The sequence below is a fragment of the Vulpes vulpes genome, chromosome 6 (genome assembly GCF_048418805.1).
Source record: "Vulpes vulpes isolate BD-2025 chromosome 6, VulVul3, whole genome shotgun sequence".
Taxonomy (NCBI): domain Eukaryota; kingdom Metazoa; phylum Chordata; class Mammalia; order Carnivora; family Canidae; genus Vulpes; species Vulpes vulpes.
Window position 1 is genome coordinate 128,494,669 of NC_132785.1, and position 19,356 is coordinate 128,514,024.

Below are 19,356 nucleotides of genomic sequence, written 5' to 3' on the forward strand. Positions count from 1 at the left end.
GCATCCTCCCTGGCCTCGACGCTCGAGGCCCGGACCCAGCTCTTCCGCCCGTCTGCTGTCCTGAAGGGCCGCGGCAAGTGTTAAGTCATCTTGAGAACCTTCCTGCAGAAGGCAGCTCCCCTGGCTGGGCCAAGAGCACTTGCCCACCGGGTGCCACCACCACCCCATCGCCTGCAGGCACCACCTAACAGCCACTGAGGGCTGGGCCAGGGGAGCACGAGGGAGCCCGCACCCCGGGCTGGACAGGGGTCAGGCCTGGAAGAACACCTAAACCCCTGAGGACCAGGTAGAGCAGGGGTCAGGGGCCTGAGGCCCCAACGGCCTCACAGCAGAGGGGAGAGAAGCAGGAGACCCAGGACCAGGTGCCTGCTACTCCTCAGGAAAGAGCCCAAGGGGTGACGGGGACAAGTCCAGGCTTGGATCTGCCACAAGACACCCAAGGAAAGGCAGGAGGCCTACTGGGGATGAGGGAGCACCAGGGGCCCAGACTGGGTCACCCCACCCCACCCCCACACCAGGGAACAGGCTTTCCTGCCTCCCTCTGCCCACCTGGGAGTTTACAAGGCCCTAAGTGCAGGCTCCGAGAACCGCCTCCCAGAATCTCCCAGGACCTGTTCTCCTGGCCTCTCCAGCTTTGCACGTCCTGTCCCAGGGCTCAGGCCGGCGGCCGCACCCCCCGCCCCTGCCCCACTCCTCTGCTCAACCGTCACTCTCTCTGGGACACATAGTCCTGAAGGCTCTAGATCAAGATGGGAAGCTGGTCCTCCCCACCTCGGTGGCTGCGCAGTGAGCTGAGGCCTGGCTCTGGGGGGCGCATGACCTCCAAGCCCTCGCCAAGAGGGGAAGGACCGGGGAGCTGAGCTCAGCCGGCCCCCCAGGAAGGCTGCAGCGGGGCCCGCCTGCCCGACCCGGCCCGCGCGCGATGCCCGCAACACACGAAGCAGTTTCTCCTGTACAGAGATCAATATATGTAAAGTGCTGGGTACAACGCTCTGAAAAATAGTATTTTCCAAAAATCCACCGCCCGGGGAGCGCCCGAGGTCTAGCCCTTGCCCGTGAGGTCCAGCGGCTGCAGGAAGGGCGGCAGCGGCAGCTCGTCCAGGGCCTCGGGGAAGCGACCCGGCGAGATGGCGGTGACCAGCACCTGCATGGCGCGCACGAAGAGCGAGGGCGGCGCCAGGCCCGCCAGCCACTGGAACTTGTCCTCGCCCAGCAGCCGCTGCCAGCGCGGCCGGTCGCCCAGCAGCTCTCGGCGGGCCGGGCCGGCGGCGGCGCTGGCCGAGGGCGCGTACAGCGCCAGCAGGTCGAGCAGCAGCAGGCGGCGCTGGCGGGGCTCCCCGGGCGCGGCGGGCGTCCCGGCGGTGGCGGCGGCGCTGGCGGTGGCGGCGGCGCCCGCGGCTCCCGCGTCGCGGCCCAGGTGGCGCAGCAGCAGCTCCAGGGGCGTCAGGCCGCCGCCGTCCCGCAGGCCCGGGGACGCGCCGTGGCCGAGCAGCAGGAAGAGGCACTCGGGGCGCGCCAGCTCGCAGGCCACGTGCAGCGCCGTGCCGCCGCCCTCCACGCGGGTGCAGCCGCGCCGGTCGAGCAGGCGCGCGCGCTCGTCGGGCGGGAAGTCGCGCACGGTGCGCAGGATGCGGCGCAGGATGCCCACGCGGTTGTAGCGCACCGCCAGCGCCACGTGCGGCCCGGGAGCCGCGCAGCAGCGGAAGCCGGCGCTGGGCGGCGCGAGCGCGCGGCGCGGGAACGTGGCCAGCAGGTAGTGCGCGTAGGCCCGGTGGTCGTGCACCAGCGCGTAGAGCAGCGCCTCGGACGGCGAGTAGGCGGCGGCGCGGCCGCGCTCGTCCCAGTGGAAGGCCTCGCTGGCGCGCATGTCCTCCAGGAACCACACGGGCAGCAGGTCGCGAACCGCCTGGTAGAAGGCGAAGGACGACTTGCGGCACTGCTTCTGCGCTCGGGAGCGCGCCGCGCCCGCGCCCTCGGGCCCGCCGTCCGCGCTGCCCCCGGGCCGCCGCGCGTCCCACGGCATGCTGGTGGCGGCACCTCCGGGGCTCACGGCATGGGCCACCTGCGGGGAGGGGATCTCGGTGAGGCTCCGCCGCCCGGGCCCCTCCAGCCACTCTTCACCGCTCGCTCCCTTCTCTCCTAGCCCCAACCACCTCCCACACCCTTGATCGAGCTGCACCTGACCTCCCTCCCTTGTTGCGTCTTGTCCCCTGGCGCCTCTGCTAGAGCTGCCCTGCCCTGCCCCCTACCCTCACAGGCCCACCCACAGTCAAAGCCACGCTGAACACCGACCTGCCCCGCCGCCTCCAGCGCAGGGGCCAGCTGACCAGGTACATCCAACCCCAAACAGAAGAAACCACGTAAGGGGGTAGAGTGTTGTGATCCACCTCCCCAGCTGGGCCAAGCCCCACCTAACCATGACCCTATCCCTCTGCCCCTGACCGCAGATGGGGGCTCCAGAGCCCCCCTTCCCCCCCCCCCCCCATGCCAGGCACGGGCAGAGTTCTGGGCCCAGACCTACCTGGTTCCCGCACTCCAATCACGACGTGAGTGTATCACTCTCCTTCTCTGAGCCTCAACTTCCTCATCTGTAAGAAAGGGGATGGGGGGGACGCGCGCTGTGAGCCCCAGCAGGGTGAGCCGGGGTGGAGGGGGCAGGAGAACAAAATCGACCTAGAGCCCGGCGCACAGCTCTGGACAGCAAATCCCCTCCAGGTGCGCCGCTCCTCCTGATCCTCCCAGCTACCGGGCGCAGCGGGTTCGGCCATCCCACTTCCCACTTCCCAGCCGGGGGCGAAAGCCGGGCCAAGGTCGGTCAGCAGGTCGTGGTACGGCCGGGCCCAGAACCCAGATCTCATCCCTCCCACTTTGGGCTCATTCCAGAATCGGGGAGACCCCCGGGCCACAGGGGTCCAGCTTGATCCGTGCCTGACCTTGCTCTCTGAGCTCCCGGCCCCAACCTGAACCCTGGCCTCTGACCCCTGACCCCGGCCCCAGCTCCCCCACGGCCTTCCCTCAAGGGTAAGCCCTTGGTCACAAGGGGCCTGGGTCGGCGGACAGGCCGCGCCCGCACACACCGGGTAACCAAGTTACGGAGCGGGGCACGGGGCTCCCCGGGGGTCGCCGTGCCCGGAGCAGCCCCCAAGCCTGGACTGCGCGCCCCGGGTGCACGCACCCCGTGTGGATGCCCGTGGGGCGCCAGCGGGTTACGTAAAGTTGGGCCGCCCCGCGTCACTGGGCAGCGAGTCTCGGCCGCGGCTCGGTGAATGGGGGGTTGGGCCACCGAGGGCCGGGCAGCGCGCCCGGGCCGCCCGCCGGCGCCTCCCAGCCCCTCCCGGCGGCCGCGGGTCGCGGGGGGCGAGGCCGGGGCGTCCGCCTGACGGTCGCCAGCGCGGCGAGGCTGCACCTGCGTGTGCGCTCGGGCCCGGGCCCAGGGGGCGGCGGCCAGGGGAGGCCGCGGGGGGCTGCGCCGGGCGGGCCGGGCCGGGGCGGGGCGGGGCGGGGGCTCACCGTGGGGGCGGCGGGGCCGCCGCGCGCTCCTCCCGCTCCTCCCCGCGGCAGGCGCACGGAAGGTCCCCAGACAGGCGGGCCGGAGCGAGCCGCCGCCGCCCGCGCCCGCCGCAGCCGCGCTCTGAGCCGCCGCGGCCCGAGAGCTGGGCGGCGGCGCCGGCGGCGGGCGGGCGGGCGGCGGGCGGCGCAGTGCGGCCCCGGCCCGGCAGGACCGCGGGACCGTCCGCCGCCGCCATTGGCCCGCGCCGCTGGCCCCCGGCCCCGCTCATTGGCCGCCGCGCTGCACCATTGTTACGTCACCGGCCGGGGGGCGGGGCGCCCGGCGGGACCCGCGGAAAAGTTGGGAGAAACTTGAGGGCCCGCGGGGGGCGGGGCTCCCGGAAACCCGGGCCGCGGGCGCGGAGGGCTCGGGCGGCGGGGCCCCGGGAACACGGCTGGGGCCCGCGCTCCGTGCGAGTCTGGGCGCGCGGGGCGCCCCGGTTCCGCGGACAGCGCCCGCCCCTCGCCCCAGGAGTTACTCCACCTCCCCTTCGCCCTGACCCTCTGACCTTGAGACCTCGGCCGCGGTCGCCCCGGCTGCACAGGGAGGGGTCAAGAGGCGGAGCTGCGATCCCTGAGGTCCCGATGGCGTCCTGCCCGGCCGGGGTCGGGGCCCCGGGAGCCCCCCCAGTAGGCTGACCGCGGTCGGGCCCCGGGAGCCCCCTCTAGGCTGACCACCACCGGGGCCCCGGGAGCACCCCCCCAAGGCTGACCGCGGTCGGGGCCCCGGGAGCCCCCTCTAGGCTGAGTTCCCAGGGAACCCGTGAATGGGCGCGCAGACATTTATGAGCACGTGCTGGGTGCCAGGCTCTTGCTGAACATAATTTCACTTCATTTTCACCGCTGCTCACGCGGTAGGAATTCTGCCCCCCAATTCAAAGGTTAGGAAACTGAGGCTCATGGGCAGGTGGCCTCCAAGTAAAGAGCAGCCAGAAGGGGAACCGGGGGTTTCCCCTACTTTTCTGCAGACATTTGTAGCGGATTGGGCCCCAGCTACTCCAGCCTCTCCACAAGGGGTCCAAGATTTGGGGTACCACCATCAAGGCCACGCTGAGACCAGACCAGATACGCCACCCGAAGCAATGCCCCACCTAGGCTGGTGCGGTCTCACTGGCCTCAGGGGGTCTGTGGTGACCACCAGATTCAAAGAAACTAGGTCATGGGCCTGGGGGTCTGGGATCCACCTGCCTCACCTCAGCTTTCCCGTGCCGACCCCCCTGGGCCCCCGTTGCCCTGCATTTTTCCTCACTTTCCCATTCTGGGCTGTCCGAGTAGGATGAGGGGGGTGGCAAGCTGAATGGAGATCCTGGGGTTCACCTTTGACCACTTGGAGCCCCAGGCCCTGGGAGACATCCTAGGGAAGTGGCACCCCAGCCGAACCACCTGGGACTCAAGGCGCGAGCCTCCTTGCTTCCTCATTCTCATTCTTCCGGGGCTGGGGTTCCATCTCCATGGCCACCAATGGAATGAGGATGTGGGGGCACCGGTTGGGGGTGCCAGGGTGTGCAGCTGGCCTCGGGGCAGGTCTCCACCTCTCCCGGCCCTCCTCACTGGGGTTCCTAAAGGCATATTTCTAAAAGTCACGTCTGACCCCATTTCTCCACCACTTAGAAGTTTCCTGTGCACGTGGATTAGCCAGAAAGACCAGGTGGGGCAGAGACCCGCATTCCGGGCTGAGCAACAGCTGGCGCAAAGGTCTGGGCGTGGCCGGGGCAGGCCTCGGAGGTCACCTGGGGCGGCCGGGCCTCGAGGGCTGAGGCAAGGAGCTGGGCTTTGTCCTGAGGATCTGGAAGTGGAGGCGGAAGGGCTTGGAAGTGCGTCGGTGAGTGAAGTATTTCAGGCGTACAAAAGTAATCGTGATGGTGATGAACGCCTGGGGCCAGGGGCCAGTTTAAGAAGTAACAGGCGGATAAATCTGAAGGCCCCTGTGACTGCCCTGCCCCAGCCCAGCCCTGGGTCTTGCCCACGGTGGCGGCTGACGTTGCGACACTGTCTGGCTGTCTCGGCACCTGCAGCTTGCTCTCTCCCCCAAGGTTACTTTTAGACTCCCCCTCAGGGGTACATGCTGCTCTGGGTCACTCTGGGGCGCTGAGGCGTCTTCTGCTGGTGGGAGCTGCACCCCCGTGTCTGGGCACACGTGTGGTCTCCCAGCACTGCTGGCTTTGAACATCCTACCCGTGCCTACCTGGGGGCCATGCTGGGGCCCAGACCCAGGGAAGGTGTAACCCTCCACAGCTGCTTCTTATGGCAGACTGCTTCAGGCACAGTGTGAACAGGGTGCAAAGGACCAGATTCCCTCAGGAAGGGAAGATGGACTTGGAGGGGGTGAAGGGTGGCTGGGGCAGGGAGGAGGGGACAGAGGATGGAGAGACCGAAGAGGCCTGGGGTGGGGGGACTGCCCTGTCCCAGATGCCCTCACGGGCAGGGAGTGCCAACCAGCACAATCTTCTTGGTGTGAGGTTTGACTTTTGACCCTGTCATGTTTCCTCTGAAACCCAACCCAAAACCCACTCCTCTCTCCCGGGAGAGCTTTTCCCAGAGGGCATCTGGGTGTGCCCGGGGTAGGGAGGTAGAGTCAGGCAGGGCCTTGGAGCATGGGGCAGGGTGTGTGACACAGGTAGAGGGAGGGGGTTAGGGAGCTTCCTGGGGGAGGAGGCTGGTGCCAGACATGCTGGGTTCTAATCAGCTACTCACCAGCTGTGGGACTTAGGCTGAGGAACTCCACCTTAGACCTGTCTGAGCTCCAGGTTTCTTATCTGTGAAGTGAATCAGGTGGACTTTCAGATCTGAAAAGGAAAGTGTTCCAGCGGGCAGGATTCCGAGGCCAGTATGGGAAACGGCCGGAACCAGGAAAGAGGATGGGGACATCCTACCCCCTGCCCCCAGGTCACCTGGGCCCTGTACTTCACCGGGCTGTGTTGGGCCAACGCCCACCTGCCCTCCAAGGGCCTGTTCCATGGGTGCTCTCTCCTCCTCCTCTGGCTTCTCCCCTGGATGGCTGGGCTTGTCCCCACCTGCACTTGGGTTCAAGCTCTCCCACACAACTCTCCTTGCCATCCAACCGGTCTTTCAGGGCTCAGCTTCAGATGCCAATATGGACCAAAGATGAGATAAAACCAAGTGAGGCCGAGTGATATCCTGGGAACCAAAGAGCCCAACATGCACAGTGCAGGAGCCACACTCAGAACGTGTAAACATCTCCCGCAAGCTGGTGAGAAGGATTAGCCCAGGAGGAAAATGGGCGAGGGGTATGAACAGGCAATTACACAATAGCCAATAACCACACGGAGGTATTTAGCTTTGTAAGAATCAGCAAACGTACCAACCTCTTTGCCTACTGGCAAACCCTGAGGCGGCAGTGACAGCCTGCGCTGGCAGGGGTAGGAATCAGGCCCTCACTCCCAGGCAGAGCTGGGCAGGGCACCTCCGAGGGCCCCACCGGCAGGGGCAGGCTATGTGCTTGGGGCCAGCAATTGGGGGGTAGGTATCTCATCCCAGATAAGTACTTGGCCGCATGCCAACAAGCTCCACGTACAATAATCACTACTGTGGGTTTTGTTCACGTGCTTCTTTAAAGTTTTATGAAAGAATTTAGCTTTAATTTCGTATTTTATGTCTATTTCAGAGTTAAACCTTAGAAGAGAATACAAGTCAGGGACACCTGGGTGGCTCAGGGGTTGAGTGTCCGCCATGGCCCAGGGCGTGATCCTAGAGACCTAAGATCGAGTCCCGCATCAGGCTCCCTGCATGGAGCCTGCTTCTCCCTCTGCCTGTGTCTCTGCCTCTCTCTCTGTGTCTCTCAGAAATAAATAATTTTTTAAAAAGAGAGAATACAAGTGAGTACAAGGAACAGGGAGGTGGGGCACCCACTGCGTTTATAACAACGAGAACCTGGAAACCATCTAGGTAACTGTCCCAAGTGGAACGGCTAAGATAATCACGATTTACCCCTCCCAGCTCTGGCTTTTGCCGCAGAGCAGCTGGTCCCTGCACCTCTGCTGGGCTCATGGAGAGGGCTGTGTGGGCCTGAAGCCTAGAGACCAACTAACTCCCTCATATGCTTGAAACTTCACTATTCCCCCTCCACCCACAGTGAGACAGTTCCCATGGCACCTCTGGGTCCTTGTAGGATCTCTGGATTAGGCCGTGCTGGATCTTAGGATTTCTCATTAAATGACATGGTAAATTCTCTTTTTGGCAAAGGCCAGTTGGAGTAGTTAAGGTACCTTTCTTTTGTTGTTGTTGGTTTACCAGTACTCTCTACCTCCAACGTGGGGCTTGAACTCATGACCCTGAGGTCAAGAGTTACATGCTCCCCCGACTGAGCCAGCCAGGCACCCCAAGGTAAGTTTTTAAAGAGGTAGTTTCCATTGGCAAAATGCTGTCTCACAGCCATCATATCCTTGACTTGCCCAGTAAGGTAGGTTGGGTTGTCAGCTCACGTTACAGGTAGAGAATCTGTGGCTCTGCCCACAGAGGTGGAACCAATAAGCTTCACCTTGTCCCAGAAAGGGAAGGCTTTGGTTTCCTGAGTTCCAAGCCCCCTCGGGCTTCCAGACTCCTTTATGAGAGCTGATGAAAGCTGTGGCCCCTCCTCCTAGAAGTCTCTCCCACTCACAGAAGGGAGGCCTCAGATGCAGGTTGGGGTGGTGAGTCAGGGCCCCCCAGCCCTGGCCGGGGGAGCCAGGCAGTCAGCCAGCTCTTCTAAGCAGCTCCACTCATTAATTTATCCAGCAAATGGGCCCTTAGAGCCTGTTCTGAGGACCAGAGGTGAGTGAGCAGGAGAAGCTTCTGGAAGGACGAGGTTACCTGAGGTGAGGAGGGCTCAGCAGCCCCTTGCATCATCAGTCGAGGCCCTTAGGCTCTGTGTTCAAACACTCTGACCCCCACCAGGCTGCACAGCTCCATCCCACCTCCCAGGCCCAGGCTGACCCCCCACCCCCATTCTCAAGGCTTCCTTTTCAGCTCCAGCCTCCTCCAGCTGAGAGGAATCCTGTCAAAGCCATGTCAGCTGGGGCCCTCTTCTGCTCAGAGCCTCTCAGCTTAAAGACGCCTCATCTCAGACTAAAACCCCTGTTATGCCTCAAGGCCAGAGCCCCTCACATTCCACCGGGAGCCTTGGCCATCAGTGCTCAGGGCCCCAGGGCCCTTGCTCCTGCCATTCTCTCTGACCTGGACGGCCAGTCCCCAGAAGTCTGCATGGCCTCATTTCAGGAGCACCCTACCTCGCTGACCTGCACGCCTGGGGGTTTCTCCTCCATCAGACCACGGGGAGGGGCCCACTTGCCCCTGCAGGAGGATGCTGGGTGCCCCATAAATGCTGATGACTAAGTGGAAAGGGATTTAGGTGGGTGGGTGTGGTCAGAGCACCCCGGGGTGGGAGCCCAGCAGGCCTGGTTAGCTGTGGGGAGCGTGGGCAGGTCCTGATGCCTGAGGTGCCCACTCCTGAGGGCTGGGAGCAGGAAGGATGTGATTCATCCGGGCTGCCCCAGAGTCCTCGCCCCTAGGAAGCCCTACACACAGGCAGATTTCAGCAGAAGCCCAGCCCGAGTGCAGACTGACGGACACAGACCTGGCTCCTCAGGTGGAGGCCAGCTCCGGCTGCCCTGGGGCCGGGCAGGAGGGGGGCTGGCAAGCTCAGAGGCCGTGGGCAAGGCAGAAGGCTGAGCTTGCCCCCTCCCCACCAGCACCAAGGGCACAGTACAGCCGCCTGGCTGTGTGACCTTGAGCGCGTCTGTGCCCCTAAGGCCAAGAGGTATCTGGCTCGGCCGCCGGGCTGCGGCAGCACACCCAGAGCCAAGGGGACAAGCACAGCCAAGGCCCCCCAGCCGTGGGAGCCCGGATCCCTGCGTCCAGAGAAACCCCGCTCTGCTCTCCGGTGGTGACTCGAGGGGAAACAAGGTCGGGGAGGCGGCACCACTCGGCAAGGGGCCAAAGCAGGGGTCTGGAGGGACGGTGGGTGACTTGACTCGGTTTGACGCACCATCGGGCGCAGGGCTTGGAAAGTTGGGTCCCTTTACCGGACCTCGCCCCGCGGCCCTGGGAAGGGGGCCAGGCACCAGCGGGAGCCCGTGTGTGGCTCGGCCTCAGTTTCCCGTGGGCGCCGGGACCGAGCCTGCAGGCTCGCGGTCTCGACCCACCAGCCCAGCGCGGGCCGACACCGTCCCCTGGCGGCCGCGCGCGACTTCGCAGCCTGCGGCGGGGCCCGGCCCGGCGAGGGTGCGGGGCCAGGTGGCCGGGGGCAAGGACCTCGGAGCGCCCTCACCCGGCGGCGGGGCCCGCGCGCTTGGGTCTCCGCAGGCCTCTGGGGCCCGGTTCTCGCTGGGAAACCGCCGCGATCCCGCCCACTGTGCGCCTGCGGCTCTGGGAACCCGCCGGCCCGGGCTCTCCGGCCCCGCCCCCTCCGCCCGCCCCGCCCACAGGCTGCCCCGCCCACCGGCGCCCGACCAGCCAATCGGAAGTCTCGGGGCGCAGAGGGCGGGGCGGATTGTCCGGCGGGGCGGGGCGAGAAGCCGGCTGGGGGCGGGGCCTCCTCTCCCCGCGCCTCCCCCGCCCGGGAGCCCTCGGACCTCGGGGGCCGCAGCGTGGGGAGGGCGGCTCTCCCGGAGCGGAAGAGGCCGAGGGCGCTTCAGTTTCCGGGTGTGGGAGGTGGGGCCGAGGGTTGCCCCTGCCCCCACGGGAGACGGCTCGAGGCCGCCCGACCCGCCTCTGCACCCCTGCAGGCTGCAGGGGCCTCTGCACCGGGGCCAGCCCTTGGCACAGCCTCCTGCCCCGCAGCCTGCACACCTTCGCACTAGCTGTTCCCTCCCGCTGGCGTGTCGCCCACCCGCCGGCGGCCTCAATGCGTCCTCCAGCGGCTTCCCTGATTCTGGCCAATGTCTCTTTTCCTCCGCCTCTCCAGGTGCACTTTAAAAAAAAAAAAAAAGATTTATTTATGCATGAGAGATACAGAGAGGCAGAGACACAGGCAGAGGGAGAAGCAGGCTGCCTGCGGGAGGCCCGATGTGGGACTCGATCCCAGGATCCGGGGATCTCCACCTGGGCTGAAGGCAGATGCTCAACCACTGGAGCAACCCAGGAGTCCCCGCAGGTGCACTTCTATGAGCCTCTGGGGTGCCAGCCTGGCCGAGGGTCCCAGATGCAGACACCGAGCCCAGAGTGGTCTGAGGAACGAGCTGGTCACAGGCACACAGCTGGGAAGTGGCTCCCAGGAACCCAGCCATGGGTTGTGACCTGCTGCTGGGCCACCTCTCGTGTTAACTGTGTCCCAAGCCTGTCCTCTGCCCCCACACGCCTGGGGGAGCCGGCTGAGGGTATAGTGCTAATGGGATGGGGAGATCAGGGGTCCCCAGAAAGCCTTCCCTTCCTCTGCCTACCTTGCCCAATGGGGAGCTATGGTCCTTGAGGGTGGGGAGGACCTTACCAAGTGTCATCAAAGTCCTAGGCTCTTCTTGATGCCCACCGTGGAGGGAACACAGGACTGGACTGGTGAGGAGACAGGTCAGTAAGGCCTGGGAGGGCCTTCCTGGGCCCAAGAAGGGAGGTGGTTGGGAGAATTGCCCACCTTCAAGAGTGATGGCCAGGGAGTGAGGGAGGAGAGTGGACTGCAGTTATGGCAGTGAACCCGAGAGACAAGACTTGCACAGGCGCATCAGCTGTCTACTGCTGTGTAACAAACAACCCCACAACAGCGGCTTGAAACAGCAATGATTCCTTATTTCTCACAATTCTCTGGACTGACTGGTTGGTTCTTTTGCTTTATGTGACATCTGCTGAACTCAGGTATATAGCTACGGTTAGCTGGAGGCTCAACGGGGGCTAAACATCCATGGTGGCTTCACCTACGAGGCTGCAGTTGATGTGAGCTGTCAGCTAGGAGCTCAGCTGGCTGCCAGGACCGGCTGTCATCCCAGATTCTTTGGCTGTCCTCTGCTTGGCCTCTCCATGTGGCTAGCCTGGCCTTCCTCACAGAATGCCAGCCAGCTTCCACTGAGAACAAGCCCCAGTATGCCTATCAAACCTCTACTTCCATCACTGTTGCTCCCATTTCATTGGCCAGAACGAGGGACGCAGCCAAGCCCAGAGCCAATGTGGACGGAGGCTTTGCAAACACATGACTACCAGGAAGCATGGTTCATGGGGTCCACCCATGTGGCAGCTTACCCAGTGGGAAGGCAATGGAGACAGAGGAGATGGTGAACCACCAGAATAACCAAGGAGGGCTTCTGGAGGAGGAAGGGCTTGACTAAAGAGAGGCAGGAGCTCTGTTCAACTCCCTGCTCCTGTCCTGTGGCCCAGAGACACTGGAGGATAACCAACCACTATGTAAAGGTATTAACTGGGAAATTTGCTGATTGGAGCTAGTGCTCTGTGGACAACAAAAGCAGGACGATGCAATAGTGTGACAGGACCTGGTGGGTGGGGCAGGTGCTGTAGAGGAGGCTGCCAGGAAGGACTCCTCTCTTCTCCCTTTTTTTTTTTTTTTTTGTTTTTTTAAAGATTTTATTTGTTCATGGGATACAGAGAGAGAGGCAGAGACATAGGCAGAGGAAGAAGCAGGCTCCCTGCAGGGAGCCCGATGTGGGACTGGTTTCCAGGACCCCAGGGATCACGCTCTGAGCCAAAGGCAGATGCTCAACCACTGAGCCACCCAGGCATCCTCAGCTCAGGTCTTGATCTCAGGGTTGTGAGTTCAAGCCCTGTGTTAGGCTCTATGCTGGGCAGGGAGCCTACTTAAGAAACAAACAAATAAAACAAAAAACACTCATAAAAGAGACAAAAGTGGGGAGTAAAGGGGGGCAAAAGTGAAGTACCTAAGTGGGAGAAGAAAAGGCTGAGGAAGTGGAACTGTCAGGCCTGGAAGTGGGGGCTGGAGGGAAAATTAGGTAAATTCAAGAATGAGCTTGGGAGATAATCTTCATGATTTTGGTGTTAGGCAAAAAGGCCTTAGATATTTTATATTTTTTCTGTAAAAGAAAAAATTGATAAAATGGACTTTGTAAAAATTAAAAATATGTGCACTTCCAAAGACACCACTGATACCACAAACCGAGAGAGAGAATAGTTGCAAATCATAGGTCTATCCAGAATATATCAAGAACTCTTGGAACTTATTAAGACACATGACCCAATTTTTTTTTTTAAGATTTTATTTTTAAGTTATCTCTACACCCACCGTGGGGTTTAAACTCACAACCCCGAGATCAAGAGTCCCACGCTCCACTGACTGAGCCAGCCAGGTGGCCCATGACCCAATTTTTAAAAGGGAAAATGATTTGAAAGGACACTTCACCGAGGAAGATACACAGCTGACCAACAAGCGCAGGAGAAGATGCTGCAGCCAATAGGAAATGCGAGTTAAAGCCCGAATGAAACACCACCACACACCTATTAGAATGACTAACAATAAAAGGACTGACCACACCCACCGGTGACCAGCTTGTGGCAAGCTGGGACTCTTCCACATTGCAGGTGGGAACGTAAATGGTGTGGCCACTTTGGAAACAGTTTGGCAGTTTCTCACACTTACTATATGACACGGCAATTCTGCTCTGTATTTGCCCGAGAGAAATGAAAACTGAGGCCCACACACAGATCTGTACACGGACACTCACAGCAGCATCGTTCACGAGAGCCAGACCTGGAAGCACGTGTTCACACCGAATAGACCAATAAAGTGTAGTAGAGCCACACGATGAAAAATTATCCTGCCTTCGGCTCAGGTCATGATCCCTGGATCCTGGGATAGAGCCCTGCCCTCGGGCTCCCTGCTCCCCCTGCTTGTGCTCTCTCTGTCAAATAAATAAATAAAATATATTTTTTAAAGATTTTATGTATTTATTCATGAGAGACACAGAGAGCGGGGAGGGGGCAGAGACACAGGCAGAGGGAGAAGCAGGCTCCATGCAGGGAGCCCGACGTGGGACTCGATCCTGGGTCTCCAGGATCACGCCCCGGGCCGAAGGCAGGCGCTAAACTGCTGAGCCACCCAGGGATCCCCAAATAAAATATTTTTTAAAAAGAAAAGGAAACTAAACACAAAAGACTACATAATATAAGGTTGCTCTTGAAGTGTAGGGAAGAGGCAAATCCATAGACTTGGCAAAGGTCAGGCGAGTGGTTGCCTGGGGCTAGGGCTGGGAGCAGGGACTCCGAGAGAGGCCCCAGGTAGAGCAGACCACACCTGGGCGGTGCCATTGCCGAGGCCGCGCAACTCCATCAGCTTACTGAGAAGCGGTGACTCGTCCCTTCCAACGGGGACGTCGTGGTGTATAAATTATGCATCAGTGGGGGCACCTGGGGGGCTCAGGTGGTGAGGCGTCCAACTCGATGTCAGCTCAGGTCTTGATCTCAAGGACGTGAGTTTAAGCCCCAGGTTGAGCTCCACGCTGGGTGTGCAGCCTACTAAAAAAAATAATCATATATATTATGATACATATCATGATATATGTAACTATAGTTCTTTTTTTTTTAATTTTTATTTATTTATGATAGTCACAGAGAGATAGAGAGAGGCAGAGACACAGGCAGAGGGAGAAGCAGGCTCCATGCACCGGGAGCCCGACGTGGGATTCAATCCTGGGTCTCCAGGATCGCGCCCTGGGCCAAAGGCAGGCGCCAAACCGCTGCGCCACCCAGGGATCCCTATAGTTCTTTTTTTAAAAAAAGATTTTATTTATCTATTAGAGAGATAGTATGAGTGCCTGGAGGAGAAGAAGACTTCCCGCTGAGCAGGGAGCCCCAAGCGGGGCTGGATCCCAGGATCCTGGGATCGTGACCTGAGCTGAAGACAGCAGCTTAAGGACTGAGCCACCCAGGCACCCTAATATATCAAAAAGATATAAAAAAGTTCTTAAAAAGAAAAAAGGATTGAGGCCTAGGCCTGGGGAGTGGTTGCAGCTAGCTGAGAGCCCCGTGGGGCCGGCAGCAGCCCGAGCCTTCCAGGTGTCTGCCCCAAACCCTTGGGGCCTGCGTATTTTGCAGTGCCACCTGCGGCCCTTAGGTCAGGAGTCCCTGCTGGGTAGGAAGGTGCCCTCTGAGTTGTTTACAGCAAACTCTCCTTGAGGAAATGAGGCCTGTGGTGAATGATAAGTGCTCCAAACCACAATAGGTTCGCCCCCCAAGTCGGCATTCTCCCAAACTGGGGAAATCCGTTTCCTTCCAATAATGAGCTCAGGGCCCAGGGGAGGCCCCCCACCAAGCTGCACAGGTGAGGCACACAATTAGTCCTGGACCAATAGAGACACTCCTCTGTCGGGGTGGGGCCCAGCCCCCAGGCGCACACTTTGGGGAGGAAGATCCCTGGGAGCAGTAGGCAGCCTATGTGCCTGGGGGTGGGGCGGGACAACCTCCCCCAGGCCCTCTCCCTTTGGGGACAGGGTCCCGCTGACTTGAGCCTGGAGCCACAGGGGCAGGCCCCTGTGCACAGACACCCACTGAAGAGTCGGTGCAGAGTCCTAGACCCCACAGAGGACACCCTTGGACTCGTGCAAGGAGCTGAGGTCCTCGCTGTGGGGGTTCCCTGAGAAAAGGGGCGCTGGCAGGAAGGCACAGGCTGCCCAGGAGAAAAGCAGCGAGTGGGGAGAGCCTGGGAACCTCCCCCCCAAAACACATCCCCACTCCCATCTCCACACCATCCATCTCCCAGGCACCTTGTCAAAAGGGGTCCCTGTGAGGCTCAGCCCAGAGGCAGGACTGACTGCTCCCCCAGCACACCTCCTCCCTTCGGTTAGGGTCGAGCTTGGGATTCAGAGGACCAACAGCTCAGACCTTGACCTTCATCCTCCAGCAGGCCTGGGGCTCTCCAGGTCCCTTCCAGGCAGCCCCCATCACACCACTAGGGGATGTTGTTACACCAGCAGGTGCACAAGCCAGACCCCAGGACGTGATAACGTGAAGTTGCCACCAAGATCATGTTCCTTATCTGCACACCCATGTGCATGGCAGCATTGTGCACAATTGGCAGAAGGTGGAAAAAAACAAGTGTCCATCAACAGGTGAATGGATAGTGGGCGCCTGGGTGGCTCAGTCGGTTAGGTGTCCAACTCTTGATTTCAGCTCAGGTCATGATCTCAGAGTCGTGAGATGGAGCCTCTAACCTGGCTCATGCACTGTGTGGAGCCTGCTTGATATTGAGAGTCTCTCCCTCTCCCTTTGCCCGTCCTCCAGCTTCTCTCCAGCAGATGACTAGATAAACAAAAACTATCCACACTACGGGCTATCAATCAGTTTTAAAAAGTTAGGACGCGCTGACACAGGCTGCAACCTGGATGAACCTCCAGGGCGTTATGCCAAGTGAAACAGTCACAGAAGGACACATACTGCCTGATTCCACTCACAGGAGATTCGTAGAGTCGTCAAACTCCCAGAGAGAGCAGAATGAGGCGAGCCAAGGGCCGAGGGGAGGGGGACAGGGGAGTTCGTATTTAACACGGACAGACTTTCAGTGTGGGAGGATGAGAAAAGTTCTGGAGATGGATGGTAATGATGGCTGCACAGCGCTGAATGCACGTCATACCACCGAGCTGTGCACTTAAAAACGGCTGCGTGGTGACTTTTATGTTACATGCATTTTCCCACAATTCAAAAAAAACAAACCACAGTTCCTCCATGCACCCAGGAGCTCATCGTGCACAGAGATCTACACACCAAGACACACCGGGAAGGCCTCGGCCCCTTACAGCCAGAAGTATTTGTCTCCTGGGCAGGCTGGCGTGGGCCTGGCCAGGGCAGAGGTACCAGGCCAGGGAGGCCTCATGCAGCTGGGCCTTGAGACCAATGAGTGAAATCTGGGTGCTTCACTCACCTGCAAAGGGACATCACAGTTGCTGGGGGCAGGGGTGGGGGACTCAGGTGTCAGTGCTGGGCAGCAGAGGGCCTGAGGAGCCTGGAAGTGAGGGCAACAGGAGGAGAGGAGCAGACCCGAATGTTACATGTTCCCCTGGAGAGGAGCCTCCCGGCGTGCAGCACACCCTCCCGTAGCCTCATTGAGGCTCCCCTTCCTGGAAGCGGGCTGGAGGGTAGGCACAGCTCACACTGGCCTCAGTAGCTCTGCTCATCCAGGCTCCCGAGTCTGCCCAAGACAGCTTCTATTTCTTTTCTTTTCTTTCTTTCTTTCTTCTTCTTTTTTTTTTTTTTTTTTTTTTTAGATTTTATTTTATTCGTGAGAGACAGAGAGAGAGAGGCAGAGACACAGGCAGAGGGAGAAGCAGGCTCCCTGCAGGGAGCCCAATGCGGGACTCGATCCTGGGACCCCGGGATCACACCCTGGGCCAAAGACAGATGCTCAACCACTGAGCCACCCAGGTGTCCCCTCAGATGGCTTCTGATGGACATGGTGCCCCTGCCTAGTGGGAAGCCCTCCAACAGATCCACTTTAGGGTTCTCAGGAACCTGCTCTGTGCCAGGGAGGAAAAACAGCATCCTGCTACTGTCCCTGCCCCAAACCTCATCCCCATATTGGCCTCAGCGGGGAGTGAAAGTGGAGCGCAGTGGAAATGGAGGCTGAGAGGTTAAGTGACATGCCCAGGGTCCCACAGCCGGTAGCACCAGAGCCACAAGTGACAACCGGTCACTCTGACCACAAAGCTCATGCTCTCCTGCAACCTTCTCAACTAGGAGGGGTGAGTGGGTGTGTGGTGGGAGGGAGTGGCCACGGGACTGACACGGGTCAGCGTCCGGAGCATCAGGTTGACTCGCACATTCGGGGTGGGAGGTGGGGAAGCAGGGGAAAGCAGAAAATCTTCATTACTCAACATCGGTACTTCATTCCCGTATTAAAGGGCCAGAGCACCACACCCACGAGGATTCTTCAATAAACTGATGGATTGGGTGCTGCAGGCAGCGGGTCCCGGGGCCTCCACAGTGAGGGAAACACTGGCGGCAGCGTTCGAGGAGGTAACGTTCCATGGGCCCCTTGGGGGAGAAAGCACCCCCGACCCGGGCCCTGCCTCCTGCAGACGCGCCGCACGCAAGCATGAGCCCCCCGGGGCGGGTCGGCACCGGGTGCTCCGCGGCTGCGGGCCAGGCCTCGGCGCTGGGTCCCCCGCGGTCTCCGCGCCCCGCGCAGCGGCCGGGCCGAGCGCCCCTGGTGGCCGGAGGCGGGACTGACGCGCAGCGGCCGGCGGCGAAGGCGGCCCCGCGGGACAGGTGCGGGGGGGTGGGGAACCGGCCTGGGGACGCTCGGCCGCTGCTCCCCTTGCTGGGACTGCGCCCTGCCTCGCGCGGCCCCCCAGAGCGCCCCCCGTCTGTCTTCCATATGAAGGTCAAGGCCATATGAAGGTCAAGCCCGCGGGGCGCAGCGGTTTAGCGCCGCCTGCAGCCCAGGGCATGACCCCGGAGACCTGGGATCGAGTCCCGCATCGGGCTCCCTGCATGGGGCTCACTTCTCCCTCTGCCTGTGTCTCTACAGGTGTCTCTCATGAATAAATAAATAAAATCTTAAAAAAGAGAATAAAGGTCAAGGACTTTCAGACCTCTTTGGGATTTCCCAGCACAGTAGATGCCATCTAAGGAGTGACCACTGACTGACCCAGCCCCCTGGCCCCAGGGCCTAAGGGACTTAGCGAGGACACCAAACACTGGTCTCCGGGCCTGGATGGCTGAGGAGGAGCGAGCACGATCGGGGCCACAGTCCTCAATAAAAACCCTGGACCCCTGGGGCGCCTGCGGGGCTCGGTCCGTTGAGCATCTGACTCTTGGTTTCTGCTCAGGTCGTGATCTCAGGGTCGTGGGAATGAGCCCCAAGTCTGCGCTCAGTGGGGAGTCCCCCCCCACTCCCCGCTTGCGCTCCCACTCTCTCTCAAATAAATACAGTCTTTTTTTTTTTTTTTTTTTAAGATTTTATTTATTTATTCATGACAGACACAGAGAGAGAGGGGGGCAGAGACACAGGCAGAGGGAGAAGCAGGCTCCGTGCAGGGAGCCTAACGTGGCACTTGACGCCCGGGTCTCCAGGATCACACCTTGGGCTGAAGGCGGCGCTAAACTGCTGGGCCACTGGGGCTGCCCAAATACAGTCTTTAAAACAGAAACAAAAGCCCGAACCCCAAGCCAGGACCAGGCCCTCTCCCTTCTGCATCCCCCAGATACTCCCTCTGTCCCGCACTCCATGCCGTCGATGAGGTCTGCTCTGGCCTCCTGGCAGCCCACCTTCCATCTCCCTCCTGTGAGAAGCCAAGAAGTCTCCTGGGTGGCCCCATGCGGACCCCCCACAACCCGGGGTCCTGGACCCAGGCAGTCTGTATCAAAGAGGCCGGGTGAGGGGACTGTTGTGCTCCCCTGCCCTTGACCGTGATCCCGGCTGTCCAGCCATGCGCAGGCAGGGGCCTGGAGAGAGGACACCTGCTGCTTCCCTCACTCGCCCGAGGCCCTGGAACCCCAGGAGAGAGGCTGCACCCTGGCCCCAGGAGGCACTGGTTGTGTGCGCCTCCCAGGCTAAGTCCCCGCAGCCTCCCATCAGCCTGTCATTCCGACCCCCAGGGGCCCAGCCACCCCAAGGTAAGGGGCACAGGGGCTGCTTCTGGGAGCACAGCTCTGGCAACGCTCTGTGTGCTGGGGGCTCTGGGACCCACGAGGGGAGGCTGGCCCGGGGGACTCCCTTCCTTGCTTCTCTAAGGAGGGCTGTTGTTGTTGGGCGTCTCCGTACGATGTCCTGTGCAAAGGCCTTAAGCTACTAAAATCATTGTGGGCCCCTGCCCCACTCTTCCCCCATGAGGTGTCCAGTCACGACCCCCAGGGCTGCTCTGCACCAAGATCTCACTGTTCCCCTTCAGGCTCCTTACAGAAGGCCCTGGGACAGCGAGGGGA

The 19,356-nt window shown here is 61.0% G+C and overlaps 1 protein-coding gene across 3 annotated transcripts; it reads right to left on the reverse strand.

The window, feature by feature from the left end:
* Positions 1–944: 944 nt before the first annotated feature.
* ANKRD9 (ankyrin repeat domain 9) lies at positions 945–3,665 on the reverse strand. 3 transcript variants are annotated; one of them, XM_072762355.1, is made up of 3 exons: positions 3,511–3,665; positions 2,522–2,588; positions 945–2,062 (listed from the first exon to the last, which is right to left on the reverse strand). In XM_072762355.1, exon 3 carries the CDS (start codon positions 2,021–2,023, stop codon positions 1,043–1,045), a length of 981 nt encoding a protein of 326 aa, XP_072618456.1. In that variant the 5' UTR covers positions 2,024–2,062; positions 2,522–2,588; positions 3,511–3,665; the 3' UTR covers positions 945–1,042. The 3 variants fall into 3 exon arrangements, with proteins under 3 accessions (XP_072618456.1, XP_072618458.1, XP_072618457.1); XM_072762357.1 differs by lacking the exon at positions 3,511–3,665 and adding an exon at positions 3,176–3,272; XM_072762356.1 differs by lacking the exon at positions 3,511–3,665 and adding an exon at positions 3,078–3,154.
* Between the last annotated feature and the right edge of the window lie 15,691 nt (positions 3,666–19,356).